The sequence below is a fragment of the Syngnathus leptorhynchus genome, chromosome 12 (genome assembly GCF_054491065.1).
Source record: "Syngnathus leptorhynchus isolate UIUO chromosome 12, UIUO_Slep, whole genome shotgun sequence".
Classification (NCBI taxonomy): domain Eukaryota; kingdom Metazoa; phylum Chordata; class Actinopteri; order Syngnathiformes; family Syngnathidae; genus Syngnathus; species Syngnathus leptorhynchus.
The window spans coordinates 8,763,083-8,780,051 of record NC_141206.1 but is presented as its reverse complement, the minus strand read 5'-3'; the positions used below and the strand labels follow the sequence as shown (position 1 = coordinate 8,780,051).

Genomic DNA, 16,969 nt, shown 5'->3' with positions numbered 1-16,969 from the left:
GCAACACAGGAACATTTGTCCCCATTACACGCCGTAAAAATGTAGTCAATAAAACTCTATTAGCAAGAATGACCTCAGTAATCCAAATACTTGTAGAATATTCCCGTATTATTTTGAAATTCCATTGCACTGCATTAGACGGAAAAAAAAAATTCACATGACATAGTAAAATGGGTCACCAAGAGCACCTCAGGGATCAATTTGTCCTCAAAAAGAACAAGAAAAAACAAACATGAAGAGTCTTGTTCGGTGTCTAATCAGAAAATCGTTTTGTGGAAAGGCGGCGTTTATAATCCACCATGTGACTGCACTGTTTCCTTAATAATCCCAGAAAGTAGGAAGGAAGGAAGGAGAAGAATGAGCTCAGTGGGAGAGCGGACACAAGGCAAATAACAGAAAGGAAAAGAAAGGGTAGAAGCCAGTTCCTTTGAGGCAATGCCTCCCTTAAAGTGATTCTTTTTTAATGAGATTCGCCTTCAGTCTGCTTTTATTGCTTTAAAATAATTTGCTTGCTCCCCAAAATTGACCAACAATATATTTATTTATCAAAAGTGACTTGATGTGTGTGACCCGATGCAGAAATTGTGGCAGGCACCCGAGGATGTCAGTGGCACCACACCTAAGGAACGAGCCTTGAAGTGTGTCACTTTCCAAGAATCAGTCAGCATCATCACTGACGGACCGCTCATCATGGAGGTGGAGAGCCAGCAAATTCAACATGGCTGCCTCAGCAGATCCAGTATCCAAGGTCAAAGTGGCGTCGAGCTCAAGGCCGAGACATCAGACAGTGATGTCGAGCAGGTATGTAAATTCTCACCAGATGGTCATTTATGGAAAGTTTTATTTTTCTCGTTTCTATATTAACAATTACAAATTTCCACCGGGTTGTGTAGACTTTTTATATTCGCTGAATATATACATTTACAAACATGTTACGGAAATTCTGAATTCAAAATGTTATCATGCAACAATCCATGAGAATGGCGCAAATGCAATGTACAACTTTAACTTCTTTAAGAAACAAACACGGCAGTACTGTACATTACATTTTTTTTTGAAAAACGTAATATTTATATACGTACGTTTTTGTGATGTGTAACATATGTCGCATCACAATAATGTTTTTAATCACATTCTCCTAAAATTCTTTTCAAAGAAAGATCACATGAAGCTTAACTTCACAATTTTTGGACAATTTTTCCAAATTTAGCTACATCCAAGATGGTTGCGGGTTTTGACGATTCACTCAACCGGAACCATTTGATTATTATCCTGTCTTATTTCTATGGTTTCCTTCTTGAGGTTCCCCCACATTGTCTCATTGAAGACCACATCATACGTGTCCTCTGATAACGTATCACTGTCGTTCATTTCCTCACCGTCCTTGGACAATGCCTCGCTCGTATTGTCCGATAACGTGTCGCCAGAAGAAAACAAATCACTCCTCTCCATGGAAATCATATTCTCGCTCTTCGCCATAAACCAACAATCCACTTGAAACTGTTGCTGCACCGTGTCCCCATTGAGCGAAATCCCGTCGTCGTTTTCCTTGACGATCTTGGTCCTCATACGTTTTTCCCAAAAGCTGCTGTATCCCGTTTCTTGTGTTTTTTTCGGCGTGATGGCTTCAACGTCTTTCTTTTTGATCTCGGTTTGGACCTCATTGGTCAAATATTCCACCTGGTCCCAGAGAATCTTGTTCTCATTGCCCTCTGACTTGAGCTTGGCAGACAAGTCTGCTAATTTGTCTCCTTGACAACTGATCTGATCATTTGCTATTTTGAGCTGAGCCTTGAGGTCTTTCACTTGATTCTCCAGTGACTTCCTTCCTTCCTCGTTAAAAACACTGGTGAGCTTCTGCTTGGCCGAGTTATACCTGCCGCAGGCCAATTCCCTCACTCGCGACAACATTTTCACCTCACATTAAGTAAGATGTTGAGTTGAAATGTTGCAAAGTGAAATTAATGAAATTTTGATCCATCAGCCATCACTACAATTGCAACGTTTCGCACGTTTAGCAAATGCCTAGATAGCTGTGATGTCATCATACAAAGACATCCCAAACCTTTGCGAAGTCATACTTTCTCAAGTCCATTGTTTCATCGACATCACCATGACATCATGACATCTGTGGTGCCAAATGCTTGGACTTTGATCACTCTTTGTATGTTTATATCTACATATTGAGTCACACCATATCGAATCAAACCATAATCCCACTGAGTCGAACCGAATCCATTGTTTATTTTCAAGTCGATTCACCAAACACTCTAATACAATATACGATACACTGCCACCATTTACACATGCTCAGAACATTCTACTCACAATTTGGTTGACCTACAAAACTAGACTTGAACCACATAGCCCATTCAGAAAAATAAAGCTGAGCATTTCGTTTTTTATGAATCAAATGTGTCAAAACACAAACCAAGCATCAGGAATCTACTCCCTTTGCTTTTTCCACCCCCTGTGTTCTTAGGAGATCCGTTACCTGGATCAAGTGTTAGATGCAGCCTCCGAAACACCCACTAATGGAAACTCCTCCCCGTCTGCATACACCAAACCCATCAGCATCGACGGAACGTATTCGTCTGTGTGTGTGTCCGAGTCCTCTCCTGGTTATCACCGACCAATCGTTGTAGAGGGGCAAAGACAAACCACCGTCCTTCATCAGGATGAATCCTTTGTGAAAACCAACGGGCATATACCGACGGATGAATCGAGCCACAGCAATGCAAAGTTTGAGCTGAGAGCGTTTCAGGAAGACAGAAGGCCAGCAAAACTTTTCACCCCGGGAGAAGAGCAGCACGTCCGAGTGACAAGGAGACGAAATCCGGAAGAGGTGGGTGTTTGGTTTTGGCAACACTGCATTACTTTGTATCACTGATGATTGCCCGTCCAACAGGTCCAGGAGTTGGAACGTGAGCGTCAGGAGCTGATCCGAGACCAGGCAGTGAAGAAAAACCCTGGTATTGCTCAACGTTGGTGGAACCCTCCACAAGAGGTAGTTGATGATTTTATTTTTATTTTGTTATACCGGAACACTCATTGAAGGGATATTCCCACATTTATTCAAGGTTTCCTTGGAAGAGCAGCTGGACCCGGAACAGCTCGAGTCTCTCCGAAAATACCAAGAGAGAAAAACACAGAAGCAAATTCCAACATACTCGTACACACAGGTTAGCACCATACCGTATCCGATTATCATTTGGAAAATAATGGACGGTAATGAATGTGAGTAGGCTAGATGATAATTGATTTCTGACCTCCGTCTTCTCATCCCCAATGGCAGCCACAAGTTACTGGACCACCCACGCTGGTTAGCTTTGACCCTGAGTTAATCAGGAAGGAAGACGTTGTGGAAAAAAAGATTGACTTCTCATCTGCCAGGAAGCAATTCCTGCAAGCTGATATGACCAAGAATTCCATCACTCCTCACATATACTCTGCTAGACCCTTCTCCAAGTCCATACCAAGGGGCAACCATGGCAATGTTATCCCTGAAGTTGGGGAGTGTCACGTGACCTGGTCTGATGATGGAATTGCTGGAGAATTTACCAGTGTCCGTGCTGTCATGACAAATGTAAGTGATGAAGAGGAAGGGAAAAGCCAGTTTCCCCAAGGCTATCTCCCAGAGGAATCCGACTCCGGATTGGAAGAGTTATCAGTCCGCTCTCAGGACACGACAGTGTTTAGCTTGGATAGTGTTTCAGACAGTGGGGCCTCACTTCCACCCACACCACTCCCACTTACCCCGGTGTCACCATCAACCCCTCAGCCCACGACACCAGTCAACGGGCGAACCACTGGCAGTGCAGTAGAAGATGAGCTGGAATACCAAGCCGAAGTTCTTGTCCAAAACGTTCTTCAAAACGCACTCTCGACAAATGGAGGTGACTGGCAGTCTTCTCCCCCGAACTTGGATTCTTCACAAATGAGCAGCCCAGTGTCCCCATCCTCTGCTTCAACAAGTAGTCCAGTGCCAGTATCGTCCTCCCCTCTGTCTTTTGGAGAAGCTGACCATCTGCAGTCACCTGTCTCCTCCATCGCTGCTACATCTAACCCTTCCCCGCAACTGGATCTACTTCCTGAGGTTCAGGTTACTTTCCAAGAGAAACTTACAACACAAGATGTTCCTCAGGAGCAAGAGTCATCCTCATCCAGTCCAACCCTGTCATCACAATCATCTCCAACTCCTTCTCAGCCTGTCTCCCCCCTACAGAGACCCAAAGTAGGAGGACCAAGGATCAAGATCCAGTCTTCTTACACCAGAGCACTTGCTTCCTCAGCACCAGTTTCCGCACCAGCTCCTTGCCCTACAATTAATGTACCCAGGCCAGCCCCAGTCTGCCGTCCCCCATCCCCACCAAGCCCCGAAAAATCCGAGTTCAGCTACTTCAGTAAGTATTCCGAAGCGGCTGAACTGCGTAGCACTGCGGCGGTGACGAAAGCCCCCGAGGTGGAAGTGGCAAGCGGACCATTCCGTCTTCGCTCCAAGAAACAACGTACATTGTCCATGATTGAGGAGGAGATCCGAGCAGCTCAGCAGAGAGAGGAAGAACTGAAGAAACAGAGAGAAGCACAACCTGCTGTTATTCCTCCTGTCGAGAACCCTTCCGGCACCGGTCAAGTTCCTGCCAGAACAGGGGTACGGAAAACCACCATATCCCCGGCAGACAAATTGAAAAGCAACAGCCTGCCGACGAGACTCACGCTGACGTCTAGGACAGCACCAGGTTAGTGAACGTACTTCCTGTATGACACCTATTCCAAGATGGTTGCCCAAGTGTGCCTCATTGTCCGAAAAATATGATACTGTTCCAATTGGGGACTTAAAAGGAAGTCTCATTCTCTTACTTTTTTACACCATAGGAAAGATCGAAAAAATTCGACCCGCTCAGCCTGTCTCACCTTCGCCATCGGAAGGAGCTCTGTCTGACGCCGGCAGCGAGGACTCTGGAGGATCTCGTCCCAAAAACTTCATGCAGACACTTATGGAAGACTATGAAACACACAAAGTGAAGAGGAGGGAGAAAATGGAAGACAACAGTGTGAGTATTCGTAGCATGTAATCATTTTCCAGACTTGAAAAAGGAAATCAAAGCAGACAGGGATTTTTGTTCTGAGTTTTCTAAGATTATTGCCCACTATTTTTTGTCCATTGTGTTGACTGTATAATGTTGCTTCTCTCCTGCTGGTCGCTCAGTATGCCCATTTGTTGCTGGCTAACGAGGTAACCACTGAGGTACCTGATGCACATCAAAAACCTGATTGCTACCTTGACTCGCAAACCTGGGACACGCTGAATTCTAAACATACATTGAATCTGTGTATTTGTACAATTTAAGTGGAGATAATTTGGGAGAATATTATTTGATATTTGATTAATATTAGGTATATCGACAAAAACAATAATGTGTCCCAGGTCTGCATGCGATTGTTCACAATGAATGAATCGATTGAATCCATCCCTAATTTGTTTTTGAAGCACTTTGTGTGTGTTGGCCCTGGCACGTGTGTGTATAGATTGGGCGTGGGCACCTGATCAAGCATGACACACCTGAGTGATCAAATGTTTTTATTGTCAAGTACAAAGGGGGGCTTTTTTTTGGGGGGGGGGGGTTATTTCTGTAAATTTGAATGAGATAGGAACATTTTGTTTACTTCAAAAAGTGACGTTCCAAATTAGCTTGGAAAAATATGTCCCACCCCTTTGTGCCTTGTTGATAGTGAAAGTTTCTCCTTTGAACCAAGAGCTTCCTCCGTGGTTGACCGTGCATGGTGACACTAACAAATATGCTGCAAATAGGAACAAAACAATTGATTTTTCTCAATTTTTTTTTTTTTCAACAGGTCTTGGAGGCCACTCGCATTACCCGCAGGAAAAGTGACATGGCGCTCAAGTGGGAAGCTGGAATATATGCCAATGAGGATGGAGAAGAGGAGGAAGAGGAAGAGGAGGAGTGAAAATAGGATGGTGGGGGAAGGACAGTCAGGGGAAACAGTATTTATTATGTTCTTAGTGTTCTGATGATCACATGACCCTCTGGTCTGACCAGTGGAGCTCAACAAGGAAGTGTCCATTTTTTGGACTGGATTCTGCAAGTGTAAGAAGAAACGGTGATGCGAGTATGTGACGATAAAAGGAAGGTGATGCAAAAAAAGGCAATTTCAGTATTGGCTTCATCTGCGTGAGGTTTAAACAAGGAAGGAATAAAAGGTCATGTTTGTGTACGGATTGTATTTGAGCAGGCTGTAAAACAGTTTCCATATTTGCCGCTCGTCTATAAACACTTCTTGGTTTGTTGACGGTGTCTTTTGTAGGCAGTTGTTGTATTATACTGAGGTAGGATTGTGTATTTGACAGGAGCACATTTATTCCAGTGTACTTATTATACTTGCTAGCTATGGCAAATGTTTTCAAAAAAAAAAAAGAAAACTTTTTATAAATAGTGTGGAGAGAACCAGTTTGCCTATTTAAGATATTTTCTTCTATCAGCTCGACGACAAATAATGAAACCCACTCGACAACGGTCTTTTTTTTTTTTTTTTTGTGAATGTCAAGAAAATGGTGAGAATATTTTTGAACCAAAGGTCACCATTTTCGATTTGCCGGAGTGTCTTGTCCAAGTGTCCTTCGGCTGGACACTGACCTGTCTGCCCCTCGACTCACTCAATTAAAACTGCTTTTACACGCATAATAATATATTAAATGACATATTTAAATGATGTTTGTTTTAAAGTGCAGAAATGCTAAATATGACCACGGTGCAGGACAAAGGGCAAAAACTAAGCCTGACAAGTTTGGGTGAATTTATTTGGATGTTTTTAAGGTTTTAATGGCTTATTCAAATGCACTCAATCGCTTGTTACGCTTGACTTTTGTAACTTTTAGCAAGAAAAGTTTTGTTTATTTTAGCTGAAGCCTCCCAAGTGTGAAACTATACAAACGGAATGACAGCACAGCATTTCTGTTGATTGAATTCTTGATGCAGAGATGATTTATTTATCTTTTGAAAAGCCGGTAGCTTGGTTGATAATGCAATTTTATGACTGAGATTCATAACCTTTGTCCTCATGTTAACCACTCGTATGTTCATATTGTGCTCCACTTTATATAGCACGTGTACGGCTCACAGTTAATCGCCTATTATATATATTATAAATATTTTCGCATTAAATACAAAATTTGACAAATGTTTGTGTTCTTTCATGTTTTTACAGGTATGAATGGGATACATACGAGTCACTTCATTAAATATTTTTTTTTTTTAATTATGCAGATCAATTCAATTCTGTGTTCCCATCTTACAAGAGATTTATGACTGATTTGAAATTGTGATCTGTAGTGCGTGTACCATGATGAGGAAGTGGGACTTTCCCAAGCAAACTGTTTTCTTGACTACTTCCCTTCCTCGATTCTAACCAATGCATTCCTCTGAACTTTCATTTTGTAATCATGCACGCTTCTTGAGTGGAACATGACGACGTGGAGCTGGTGTCAAAGCGCTTTCGGGGTGGTCCGCCGACTTGAGCCCCTCGTCGTACTGGAGCAGCTGGGCTCCTCTTTGTTTGACACGGCCCTGCTCATGGTGGTCAAGGACCGGTGTGCCAACGCCACTGAGGATGACCAGCAAAAAGCCATGTCGGATTTCTACATGGTCTACAACCTCATTGTTCAACTGCTGCCTATTGTGCCGGGTCTCCTCCTTGCCAAGATGGGGGACCGCGGTTGGAGGAGAGTCCCCGTTGTGGTCCCCCTGTGCGGGTATCTGGTGTCGACTGTTGCACTCCTACAGGTGGTTCTGTTCCGGCTGCCCATCCAGGTGATGTTCGCGGCAGCGGTTCTTCTTGGGATATCCGGCGGGTTCTGCGCTTACTGGCCTGGTGTCATGACCTTGGTGTCGCTGGGCTCCAAGGCGGAGAGTCGCTCCAAGGTTAGACACCCTTTTTTTGTTTTGGTGTGATTTTATTATGATTATTATCATTATGCACTATTAATGTACAGCAAATATTAAATATTTAAAATGGTAAACAATGATAAAATCTTATTTTATTCAACCCCAAGGATTGGTTTTACGCTATTTTGGTTCTACTCAAAAAGCACAATAGACAGAGAATAAAAAAAATAAAATAAACAGGAAAAAGTTGCCAAGTTTGAAATGCTTATAGAAGTCATTTGTGTCTACGACAGGTGATGATGAGAGTGGAGCTAATGTATGGAGTAGCAGGTCTACTGGGTAGTCTGCTGTCAGGTCATGTTTTCTTGCTGTACAGTTCTAACGTTGGGCATGGCACCGTTCTGCTTTGCATCTGCACACTTCTCCACCTGCTGAGCCTCATTCAAGCCACAGTGCTACTGCAGGTCTGTGTGTTTGGATTTATTAAACACCATAAAGTTGATCTAAATGGACTTGTAACAGCTTGGCTGTATTTATCGATTGTTCTGACTTAGGTAAGGCAAGTATCAAGTGAGCAAGAGGAGAGCAGCCCACTCCTCCCTCACTCCAACAGTGGTCCTCCATTGATGTTCACAAGGAAGAATACGATCAACGTGATTCTGCTCTTCTCTGCCGCTATCTTGTACGGCTCCTCAGTGGACGGAGCCATTAAGATCCTGGGCATCTTTGTGATAAGAGAGCCACTCCATTGGAATGTTACCCAAGTATGTGCTTGAAAAGTATATACAGCAATGACATATTTTTGACACGGATTCAAAAAATGTTCTTTATTTTTATTTCAATCACAACAGGTTTTGAGATATTTTTTAAGTTAACCAGGTTAACTTGACCCTAAATTTGCTCTTCCAGGTGGGTTACGGGAACGCAGCAGGCTTTGCGGTATTCCTCACCAGTTTCCTGGGTGCACTTGCTTTTCGCCGTTGCGTGACCGACGTAACGCTCATCCTGATCGGCATGATCTCCTTCGCCGCTGGAATTTACTTCATGTCCTTGGTGACCACATCCTACATGTTCTACCTCTGTAAGCCATCATCTTCTGTTTTTGTATCGAGAGCCATAGACCAAGGCTAAGATTGACTTTCTCCACAGCTCGTTCGCTCACCCTCTTTGCTCTTATACCGCTGCCGACAATTAGGTCACTCCTCTCACAACAGGTTTCAACATCGTTGTGTGGTGAGGAACAAATATCTTGCTATTTAAAATCACACAAACTAGTGTGTACTTTAGCGCCACCTTGTGTTCTCTCTCTTTGCCATCAGGCATCACTTTGACAGTCCTGCAGCTGGCGTTGAGGTTTGCCGCTATGGCGTACATCCCCGCCTTCACTAAACTCTACCAGAGAACACTGGGCTGGTTCCCAGGTTTCGTCTTCACCATCTCGAGCATATTGGCAGTTCTGGGAATGTTTCCTATCAGGTCCTTTTCACATTCTACTATGTTCATATTATGCAAACCACCTTTGTAGTGATGGGAAAATGAAGCTTCGAATTTGCTTCATGAACCAGTTGTATTTTTTGACTCCTCTAGATGGCACTGTTGGTTTCAATTATGTTCTTCCTTCTTGAAGCGTCATAGCATGGAGGTGGTCTCAGCCAATACGCGCCGAAGAAACGACCGAGACGCGCCGTGTGGACGTGGAGGACTAAAACATGCTTCCACAGAAGATAAAAAGTAATGAACACTCTAACTGTTAAGACAATAAAAAAAAAAGAAAAGCTTAGTAAATAATTATCAAATCAATTTATTTTTAATTTTGGTCCAATATATCTCAAAATAATTTGAGGTAAATATTATTGCATCAAACAACATCAATATACAGACTTTATATGTATAGCTAATTACAAGATGTTCAAGTTTCCAGAATTGACTGAAAGTAAAATGTAAACATCGGGGAGCAATAAACAGAACAGAACTGACATTATAATTTCTTTTTTAAAAGAAATTAACAGAAAGTTGGACATATTTATGCTGTGATGTAATGGAGGAAATAATGCAAATATTTAAGTTTGGCATTAAAAAAAAATAGTACAGAATATATGTTGGCAGCTATCATCTTGTCCCCATTTGGGCTTTCAACCTGAAATAAATGTAACACATTGCCCCAAAAAAAAAAAATGACCACAGAAAGTATTACTTTTGTCAAATTTCACTTCAAACTCGTTTTAGGCGGAAGGATTTGTGTATAGTGCAGCAATCAGAAGGCAAAAAACTCAACCTAAAGCTCTATCAAAAATAGAAGCTATGTCCATTTGTTCCGTATACTAGCCTAATATTTCTATTGAGAACTCATCCCTTCTTACCGGTTACATTTTCACATTGAATGGATCCATCGACAATTCCTCGCCTGGATAAATTACACAAAAACAAAATGTTACTTCAAAAAATATTTTAATGAAACAACTGCCACATTTAGTGAAGGCAGTTTGAAAGCTAAATTCAGTCTGTACCTCTGCTGATATAGACAGCAGAACATTTGCTTGAAAATACAAGCAAACTCGGGAACAGGCACATTTCTAAGCTGTAGGTAACATCGTTTTGATTAAATACTGAAAAAAAAACTGCCATTGTTGCAGTACCATGAGCTAGAAAATCTGTTCAAATTAGTGACAGTGATTTAGTCCCAAAATAATCGAAAGTGAGGTCAATCAGCCTTGGATGCTAACCAGATAGCGATCAGACAACTAACACGCTCGGTTTGAGCTTATTACACGGAGTCGCCGCAACATTTCAAAAGGCCATGTTGTGAAACGCAGACGCCGTGGCGAGTATAGATTTGTCAAAGTAAGCTGACATCAGCGTAAAGACAATCACATTTGAGAACCCTTGGAAAACAATCTTTTACTCAGTTTGCTGACTGACAAGGGGGAAAAAAAAAATAGTACCCTTGCCTCACACTGTAAAAAGAATGAGGGAGAGAAAAATGAAGCACGCCTCCTAAGCGTGCGATTAAATAAGCAGCATTGGCAACAAAATATTATGAAGTAGAAAAAAAAAAAAAAGCAACACCATGAAAATGAAAGTCTGGAGAAAGAAAATTGTCGCTCTTTGACCAGTTTGTGTACGTCTCTGGCCCGATCTGGACAGTCGATTCGGGAGAACGGGGGAACGCGGTCCTTCATTTGGTCTGCTCAGTCCTTGGCGTGAAAAAAAGTACGTGATGAGGCGCTTCAGTCCGTCTCGCTCATTTGCTCTTCAGTTTGTTTGTCCTGCAGGACGCTTACGAGCGACTCCCACGCTGTTTGGCACTGCAGAGAAGTGGAAAACCACGGTGAATTTGAACAAGCTAGATGATCAACACATCCAAAACTAAATCAAATTGCATATAAGAGTCCCGTGTACCTTCTCGTAGTAATTGATATTTTTGTCGGCCATGCCGCCGAGAAGCTGCTTGAAGTCCTGCCGCTTGTTGTTCTGCCATCGCTCCCAGTCGGCCTTCAAGTCGGCGTTGAAACACTCCACCTTGTCTTGGCAGCGTTCCACCTCAGGTGGCATCTAGCAGGAGACACAATAAGGACTACTGCTACAAGGGAGCTCTAAACGCTACAGCGTGAAGGAGAACGTTACTACCGAGTCACTGTTGCGAAATGTAGCGGCCACGGAAGCTAGCGATACTTACAGGCGTTCTGTCTTCCTGTCTACGCAATATGGCGGCTTCTAGGCGTCCCTCGTACTCCGCCTGACACTGGTCGCGCTTTTTCAACACATTCTGTAAACACAGTGAAAGATATCGATGGTAGTCGCGAGAAAAAATGACACCGCTCTCACCTTCATGGACTCGATGTAGAGCATATACTCTCGAAGCACGGGTAGGAAATCCTGCCCGATGTTTTCGCATAGGTCATCCATGGCTCCGCAACACGTGGAAACGGAGCTGGCCACTCCCTCCAGGGGGGGCTGTAGTTCCTCCTCGGCTCCCATCCAGCTAGAGTACACGGAGCCGTATTCGCGCAGCTCAGCCAAGTACTCTATTGGTGTTAGATTGAAATGAAATATCATTCGTTGGTGAGCATTGTAGGTGGAGGATGAGTGTTTTAAAAAAAAAAATACACAGGTGACGGGGTAACGTTGTGTTATCTTTGTGTAGCTTCCTGTTTCACAACATCTAATGTGGGTCAAGATGAGGCGATGAGCTGACTTCCTCACTGCCAGCGCAGCTAATCTTGCTGAACACTAAATTGTTATTTTAAGATAGTTCGCAACCGGCGACACTCAAAACTTTATACTGCCGCTTGATTCTACATCTGGTTTGGGATCAGATATTACCTGACTGCTCTTTGAGGATCCTCTGAGCGATACGATCGATGGTGCCCAGTTTCTGGCTGAAGGTGTCCAGATACTCTCCCATGGCACAGAACTCTGCCGGCCGCGCCCGTAGCTTGTAGCCTCCGGCCACGTGCTTCACCGATTCGCCCACCTTGGTGAGCAGCGCCAGACCCTGACGCTTGTTCAGGTCCTGCGGACGGACAAGAATTTGATGCTTCTATTCATTTGAATTGCCTTTCGTTGTTGATTATGCATTGTAGTCCCTGACCATGAGTCACGTGACCTAAATTGCCTACGAGCATGTGATAAGAGAATGGAAGAATGTCTGGACAGATTTGATGGATGACTACTTTATCACATTGAGAGAGAAACTACTTGTCTGCTCCTGGTGAGAAAGTAAATATAATTTGTAACTTGTATCTGTTTGTACTTTTTTTTTTCCTTGCATCAGCAGGTCTACTTTCCCTGTAACTGATTTATTGGAGTCACTAAAAAACAGCTGATGTCAGCAAAACGCTTTTTTTGTTGAATTAAAATGTTCCGCCGCCCCTCCTGAGGAGTCTCACCTTAGCAGATAGAAAAGCGTTGAGATGTGGGTTGAAGGACAGGACAGGGTGGTCGGCAACCCGCTTCAGGAACTTATCCAGCGCTTTCATACGCGTTCCGACAAACTCTTCAGAAAAACGATCCACCACGCCCTTCATCACAAACTTCTCCGGCAAAGGCTGAAAGAAGAGCGCAAAGAATGTGACTGAAGAATTATTTTCATCCCATTGGCGGTGCGTTTATTGTGATCAATTTACAGGAATTAGGTGGGTTGGCTGGCTGTCCTCCAGCTTGATCCTCAACCAATCAAAGTCTTGATAACGCCGTCGCACGCAGTAGTCCGGAAGGTCGAACTCGATCCGCGTAGTCTTGAGAATACAGACACAGATTTCCACCATCACACGACAGACAAGATCCTGAGAGTGGAATAGAATCCATGACCTGGCATGAACTTAATTAACGTTACGCCTTAATACGTAACTGTGATATTTGTATAAGGCCATTCAGGCCCAGCACCGATATGTCCATAACAACGGTTGCCATGGCGCCACCAGGCGACTCCAGGCATTGTCTCCCCACCTCTGTTGCAACGCAGGATGGAAGGGGAGCGCTCTCAACTCACCACATGAGGAAGCTCATACAAGCAGAACGCCAGTCTGGTAAATCAAAGTGATTGAATTTATCCCTGGATCGTTTTTCATTAGGAGTGAAGTGAAAGGCGCTTAACCAAAATGGAATTATTGTGTTCCGTCAACCGAGAAAACTGCATTAGTTTATCGCATTCTGATGCTACGTGACCTGCTTAGGTGATGTTACGTCTTTTCTGTTTATAGATTATCGTAATTTTCGGACTATAAACCACATGGGACTATAAGGCGCACCAGCTAAAATTTGTGATTCAAGTTTCACAATTTGAGAAAAAAGTAGCGGCTTATAGTCCGAAATTTACGGTATATGTCTTGATGTTTAAATATTATTTTCAAATAAATGCAGCCTGATTGGACCGCCTCCTGACCCTAACGAGATCTCACTATACAAAATGAATTTACAGATGCTACACACAAGTCATGAGCAGACCTTGGTGGACACTCTGTAGGTGATATACGTCTCCATTGTCGAGACGTGCTTCTTTGGGTCGTCCACCGTGACAAACAGATCACGCGTTTCGGTGGAGCCGTAATAGTCCCGGGGGTCTGACTCCATGTCGTCGTCCAGTTGCAGCCTGTTGAATAGCGAAGATGCTGAGGCGGGACTCGGCGTGTCTGCTGGCGTGCCATTGGACAGCCCTGGCTCCTGAGGGAACCCAAAAAAAAAAATAATCAAGACAAGGAAGTGCAAACAAAGAAGTGATCAGTTGTGTCTCTCTGTGAATAATGCCCTCGTTGAACTCGTCGTTACAATTCTAACAATGCTACATTGTTACCAAAGACATTGCTTGTGGAATTACATCCGGGTTTAAGACTGCTAGTTTGAATCCTCTCACTACTTCCTATTAGGGTAAAATATTTTTTCAATCATGAGGTTGCACCATATTAGTCTCACATTTGAAGTGTTGAGAATCTCTAGTGCCGGTTCTCTTCCTTGCCGTCACATGCATTCACTCTCAACACCATAGTGAGCTGGATCTCGGATGTGACGGGCTGAGAGTTTTTTTCTACACTGTGGTGCAAAGCCTAACTTGTAATCATGGTTCACGTAATTGCATTGGGTTGCATCATTGCATTGCGTTGAATGAACAAGCAGGCCACTTGCAAAGTGAGTCACGCTCAAACACCAAAATAATCCTGACTGGGGGTTATAGATTAGAATATAGAATAGTCTCCATCTCTCCATAATTTTCAACTGCATATGCAGCATAGAGTATAAAATGGTTGGATTAACTTGATGTGCAAGTTTATCTTTACACTATAGCCCGACATATAATGATCACACTTTTTAATCATCATCATAAAGTTCCGTTGGTGCGCTCATTACTGTTATCATGATAACAGATAATAAAACTTGCCGAATGTCAAGAACCGCTTGTGTTCTCACTAAAAACCTTATTAGCAGAATATATCACATTTATAAAGTTTTAACAAAGGCTTGTTTGTTTTACTCCGTGATTTGATTGCTATTTCAAAGTGGTAAGTTTGCAGCCAGTGCAAACAACAGGTTACGAGGATAAAAAAATATATATATATTCTGGCTGCTTATTTCTTTTGTTTTTGTTTTGCTTTAATCATCAAGCACGGTTTTAGGTAAAGCCTGGGTCTAACCTACCTTGTCGCCCCCAGCGGTGACGCTGACATCTGGCCCCGGGGACAGCGGCTCGTCAGAGGCGGACAACGGGTGTAGAATCTCTGCGATGTGCTTCTGCCCCGAGCTGGCCAGGCCGCGCTGTGCGCCGACGCTCATCGTGCGGCAGGCGCTGGGGCTCGCCTGCAAGTGGAGGGCTATCGGCTGTCCAGTCTACGGCTGCGACTGGCGTTTGCACGGACAAGTGAAAATATTTCCTGTTCGTCTTCTAGTAAGGGACGGATTTTCGGAGCCGCTATTTGGTCATAATAGTCAGCTGACACCTACGGCGCAGATGCGGAGGTTAAAGCTGCAAAACCCGGAAGTAAACATTGTGCGTGACAACAGGACATCTTCTAAGCGCTTAAGCGTTTGTAAAATATGCAATAAAAACAATTGTGCATTGGGTAATTATGCACATTAAAATGCAAGTATTAATGCAAAGACCGAATTGAAAATGTTAAGATTTTTACAAACTCATTAATGTAACATTTTAATGCACACAATGTTTAGAATATTGTGTTAGAATATATATTGGATATCTATGTATGTACAAATCGTGTAAATATATTTTTGGGTTTTCAAATGTAAGTAGATATAAATTTTTTAAGTATTTTATATCAGGCATCAGCAAAGACACCTCATGGGGCTTTCCAAAATCACCCTGCTACTACAGCGTTCAGACCAAGCAGCAGCATCGGTTGGACAAGAAAAACAGAAGTACCACATAAATCCACGATTTGTCTCTGTTTTGTCGTCGGGGACATGACTACCAATCCTTCAGGACCAGGTAAGTGTGTTTTTTGAATGTTTTAGCTCCGTGTCGTTACGTTGCGTCTCTACGAGGTATCTGGAGGCGATGATATCAGTTGCTTGAAAGTGGCAGATCCTAACCCCATTTTCTTGACCAAGTCACCTCTTACGCTACAGACAGTCAATAGATTTGTTTCTCATCCCAATTAATTAATTTCAAAAATTTGCCTTGTAGTGCTCGATGTGTATCAGTAGTGCGCAGTGGTGCTAATTTGTATTGCTTGTTCCTTTATCCCTACGCAGTGTTCCAGAACAAGGCCCGAGTACAAATCCTGGCCGAGCTGGAGAAAGAGAGGGAGAGGTTGATGCAGAATCAGTCCAGTACTCCTGGAGCCAGGTAGAGGAACAGTTGCCACCAAAGTCAATGGAGATTTCACTGCAGTATTTTAGGAGTTGCATCCAGTTTACTCTCACTTGTGATTGTTCTTTTTTTAATTGACATTTTCAGATGGTTTAATGATTTATAAGAGGCTATCTTCTATTCACTTCACAGCATTTCAATAGCCCGTCACAACATGAAGGACTTCCGGGATAGTGCAGAGCAGCAGCACATTGTTGCCCAGCAAAAAGCAGCCTTGCAGGTACAGCTCACCGCTTCATAAAAAGTTGAAAATGTTGGAAGCGGTTTGCTGAACTTTGTCCTTTCCCGCAGCACGCACACGCACACTCGTCAGGCTTCTTCATCACTCAGGACTCGTCATTTGGTAACCTCATCCTACCCGTGCTTCCGCGCTTGGAGCCAGAGTCATGACCCCCAGAGTCCCCCTGTTCCAAGATTCCTCTTCAGGCTGTGGGCACATTTGTTTCCTGGCAACAATCTCCGTGGAGTTGGAATCCGTCGCAGTTATTTGGCGAAGGGATAAAAAAAAAAAACATCCTCAATAATTTTTAACACTGGGATTTTATGCTGTATACTGTGTATGCATATCTTGGTGTTAGTCAACATGATTTTGTCTTTCTTAATTTTTTTATGCTGTTTACAAAATAAAATATTAAAACTGAATTGACTGAGGTTTTTTTTTTGTATGCAGGGTACTTATAGTTAAGGTATTTTTTAGGTGGTGCTCTAATGTGGTCACACCTCCAAACGTCCACTTGGTGGCAGC

At 43.1% G+C, this 16,969-nt stretch overlaps 4 protein-coding genes across 7 annotated transcripts in view; 3 read left to right on the top strand and 1 right to left on the bottom strand.

Annotated features, from left to right (window-relative positions):
* Nucleotides 1–7,191, top strand: part of palm2akap2 (PALM2 and AKAP2 fusion) — a 30,391-nt gene extending 23,200 nt beyond the window's left edge. For 2 of the 4 annotated variants that reach the window (XM_085926330.1, XM_085926333.1), the window contains 8 exons: nt 580–801; nt 2,483–2,845; nt 2,909–3,007; nt 3,081–3,182; nt 3,296–4,739; nt 4,876–5,054; nt 5,210–5,248; nt 5,857–7,191. In XM_085926330.1, the coding sequence (XP_085782456.1) occupies nt 580–801; nt 2,483–2,845; nt 2,909–3,007; nt 3,081–3,182; nt 3,296–4,739; nt 4,876–5,054; nt 5,210–5,248; nt 5,857–5,970 (2,562 nt within the window). In that variant the 3' untranslated portion in view covers nt 5,971–7,191. The remainder of the gene's footprint in view (nt 1–579; nt 802–2,482; nt 2,846–2,908; nt 3,008–3,080; nt 3,183–3,295; nt 4,740–4,875; nt 5,055–5,209; nt 5,249–5,856) is intronic. The other 2 variants (XM_085926331.1, XM_085926332.1) reach the window with 2 other exon arrangements.
* Nucleotides 7,192–7,478: 287 nt separating this feature from the next.
* On the top strand, nt 7,479–12,081 carry slc46a2 (solute carrier family 46 member 2). Its single transcript, XM_085926799.1, has 7 exons — nt 7,479–7,940; nt 8,198–8,368; nt 8,459–8,668; nt 8,814–8,985; nt 9,054–9,137; nt 9,224–9,380; nt 9,532–12,081. The coding sequence occupies exons 1-7, from the start codon at nt 7,485–7,487 to the stop codon at nt 9,608–9,610; spliced, it is 1,329 nt and encodes a 442-aa protein (XP_085782925.1). The 5' UTR covers nt 7,479–7,484; the 3' UTR covers nt 9,611–12,081.
* Nucleotides 9,705–15,346, bottom strand: snx30 (sorting nexin family member 30). Its single transcript, XM_085926798.1, has 9 exons — nt 15,036–15,346; nt 13,851–14,066; nt 13,031–13,141; nt 12,794–12,952; nt 12,228–12,417; nt 11,730–11,929; nt 11,581–11,670; nt 11,304–11,456; nt 9,705–11,209 (listed from the first exon to the last, which is right to left on the bottom strand). The coding sequence occupies exons 1-9, from the start codon at nt 15,168–15,170 to the stop codon at nt 11,132–11,134; spliced, it is 1,332 nt and encodes a 443-aa protein (XP_085782924.1). The 5' UTR covers nt 15,171–15,346; the 3' UTR covers nt 9,705–11,131.
* inip (ints3 and nabp interacting protein) lies at nt 15,104–16,813 on the top strand. The gene is made up of 5 exons (XM_085926800.1): nt 15,104–15,384; nt 15,675–15,840; nt 16,107–16,200; nt 16,357–16,444; nt 16,516–16,813. The coding sequence occupies exons 1-5, from the start codon at nt 15,121–15,123 to the stop codon at nt 16,612–16,614; spliced, it is 711 nt and encodes a 236-aa protein (XP_085782926.1). The 5' UTR covers nt 15,104–15,120; the 3' UTR covers nt 16,615–16,813.
* The last annotated feature ends 156 nt before the right edge of the window (nt 16,814–16,969 follow it).

Excerpts from the sequence above, each read along its gene's own strand:
- snx30 (XM_085926798.1), bottom strand. The coding sequence starts at position 15,170 with ATGAGCGTCGGCGCACAGCGCGGCCTGGCCAGCTCGGGGCAGAAGCAC. Across the intron at positions 14,067-15,035 it reads TCACCGCTGGGGGCGACAAG|GAGCCAGGGCTGTCCAATGG; the intron begins GTAGGTTAGACC and ends GGGTTCCCTCAG. Across the intron at positions 11,210-11,303 it reads ATATCAATTACTACGAGAAG|TGCCAAACAGCGTGGGAGTC; the intron begins GTACACGGGACT and ends ACTTCTCTGCAG.
- inip (XM_085926800.1), top strand. The coding sequence starts at position 15,121 with ATGTGCTTCTGCCCCGAGCTGGCCAGGCCGCGCTGTGCGCCGACGCTC. Across the intron at positions 15,841-16,106 it reads TACCAATCCTTCAGGACCAG|TGTTCCAGAACAAGGCCCGA; the intron begins GTAAGTGTGTTT and ends ATCCCTACGCAG. Across the intron at positions 16,201-16,356 it reads TCCAGTACTCCTGGAGCCAG|CATTTCAATAGCCCGTCACA; the intron begins GTAGAGGAACAG and ends TTCACTTCACAG.
- slc46a2 (XM_085926799.1), top strand. The coding sequence starts at position 7,485 with ATGACGACGTGGAGCTGGTGTCAAAGCGCTTTCGGGGTGGTCCGCCGA. Across the intron at positions 8,986-9,053 it reads ATCCTACATGTTCTACCTCT|CTCGTTCGCTCACCCTCTTT; the intron begins GTAAGCCATCAT and ends CTTTCTCCACAG. Across the intron at positions 9,381-9,531 it reads CTGGGAATGTTTCCTATCAG|CGTCATAGCATGGAGGTGGT; the intron begins GTCCTTTTCACA and ends TCCTTCTTGAAG.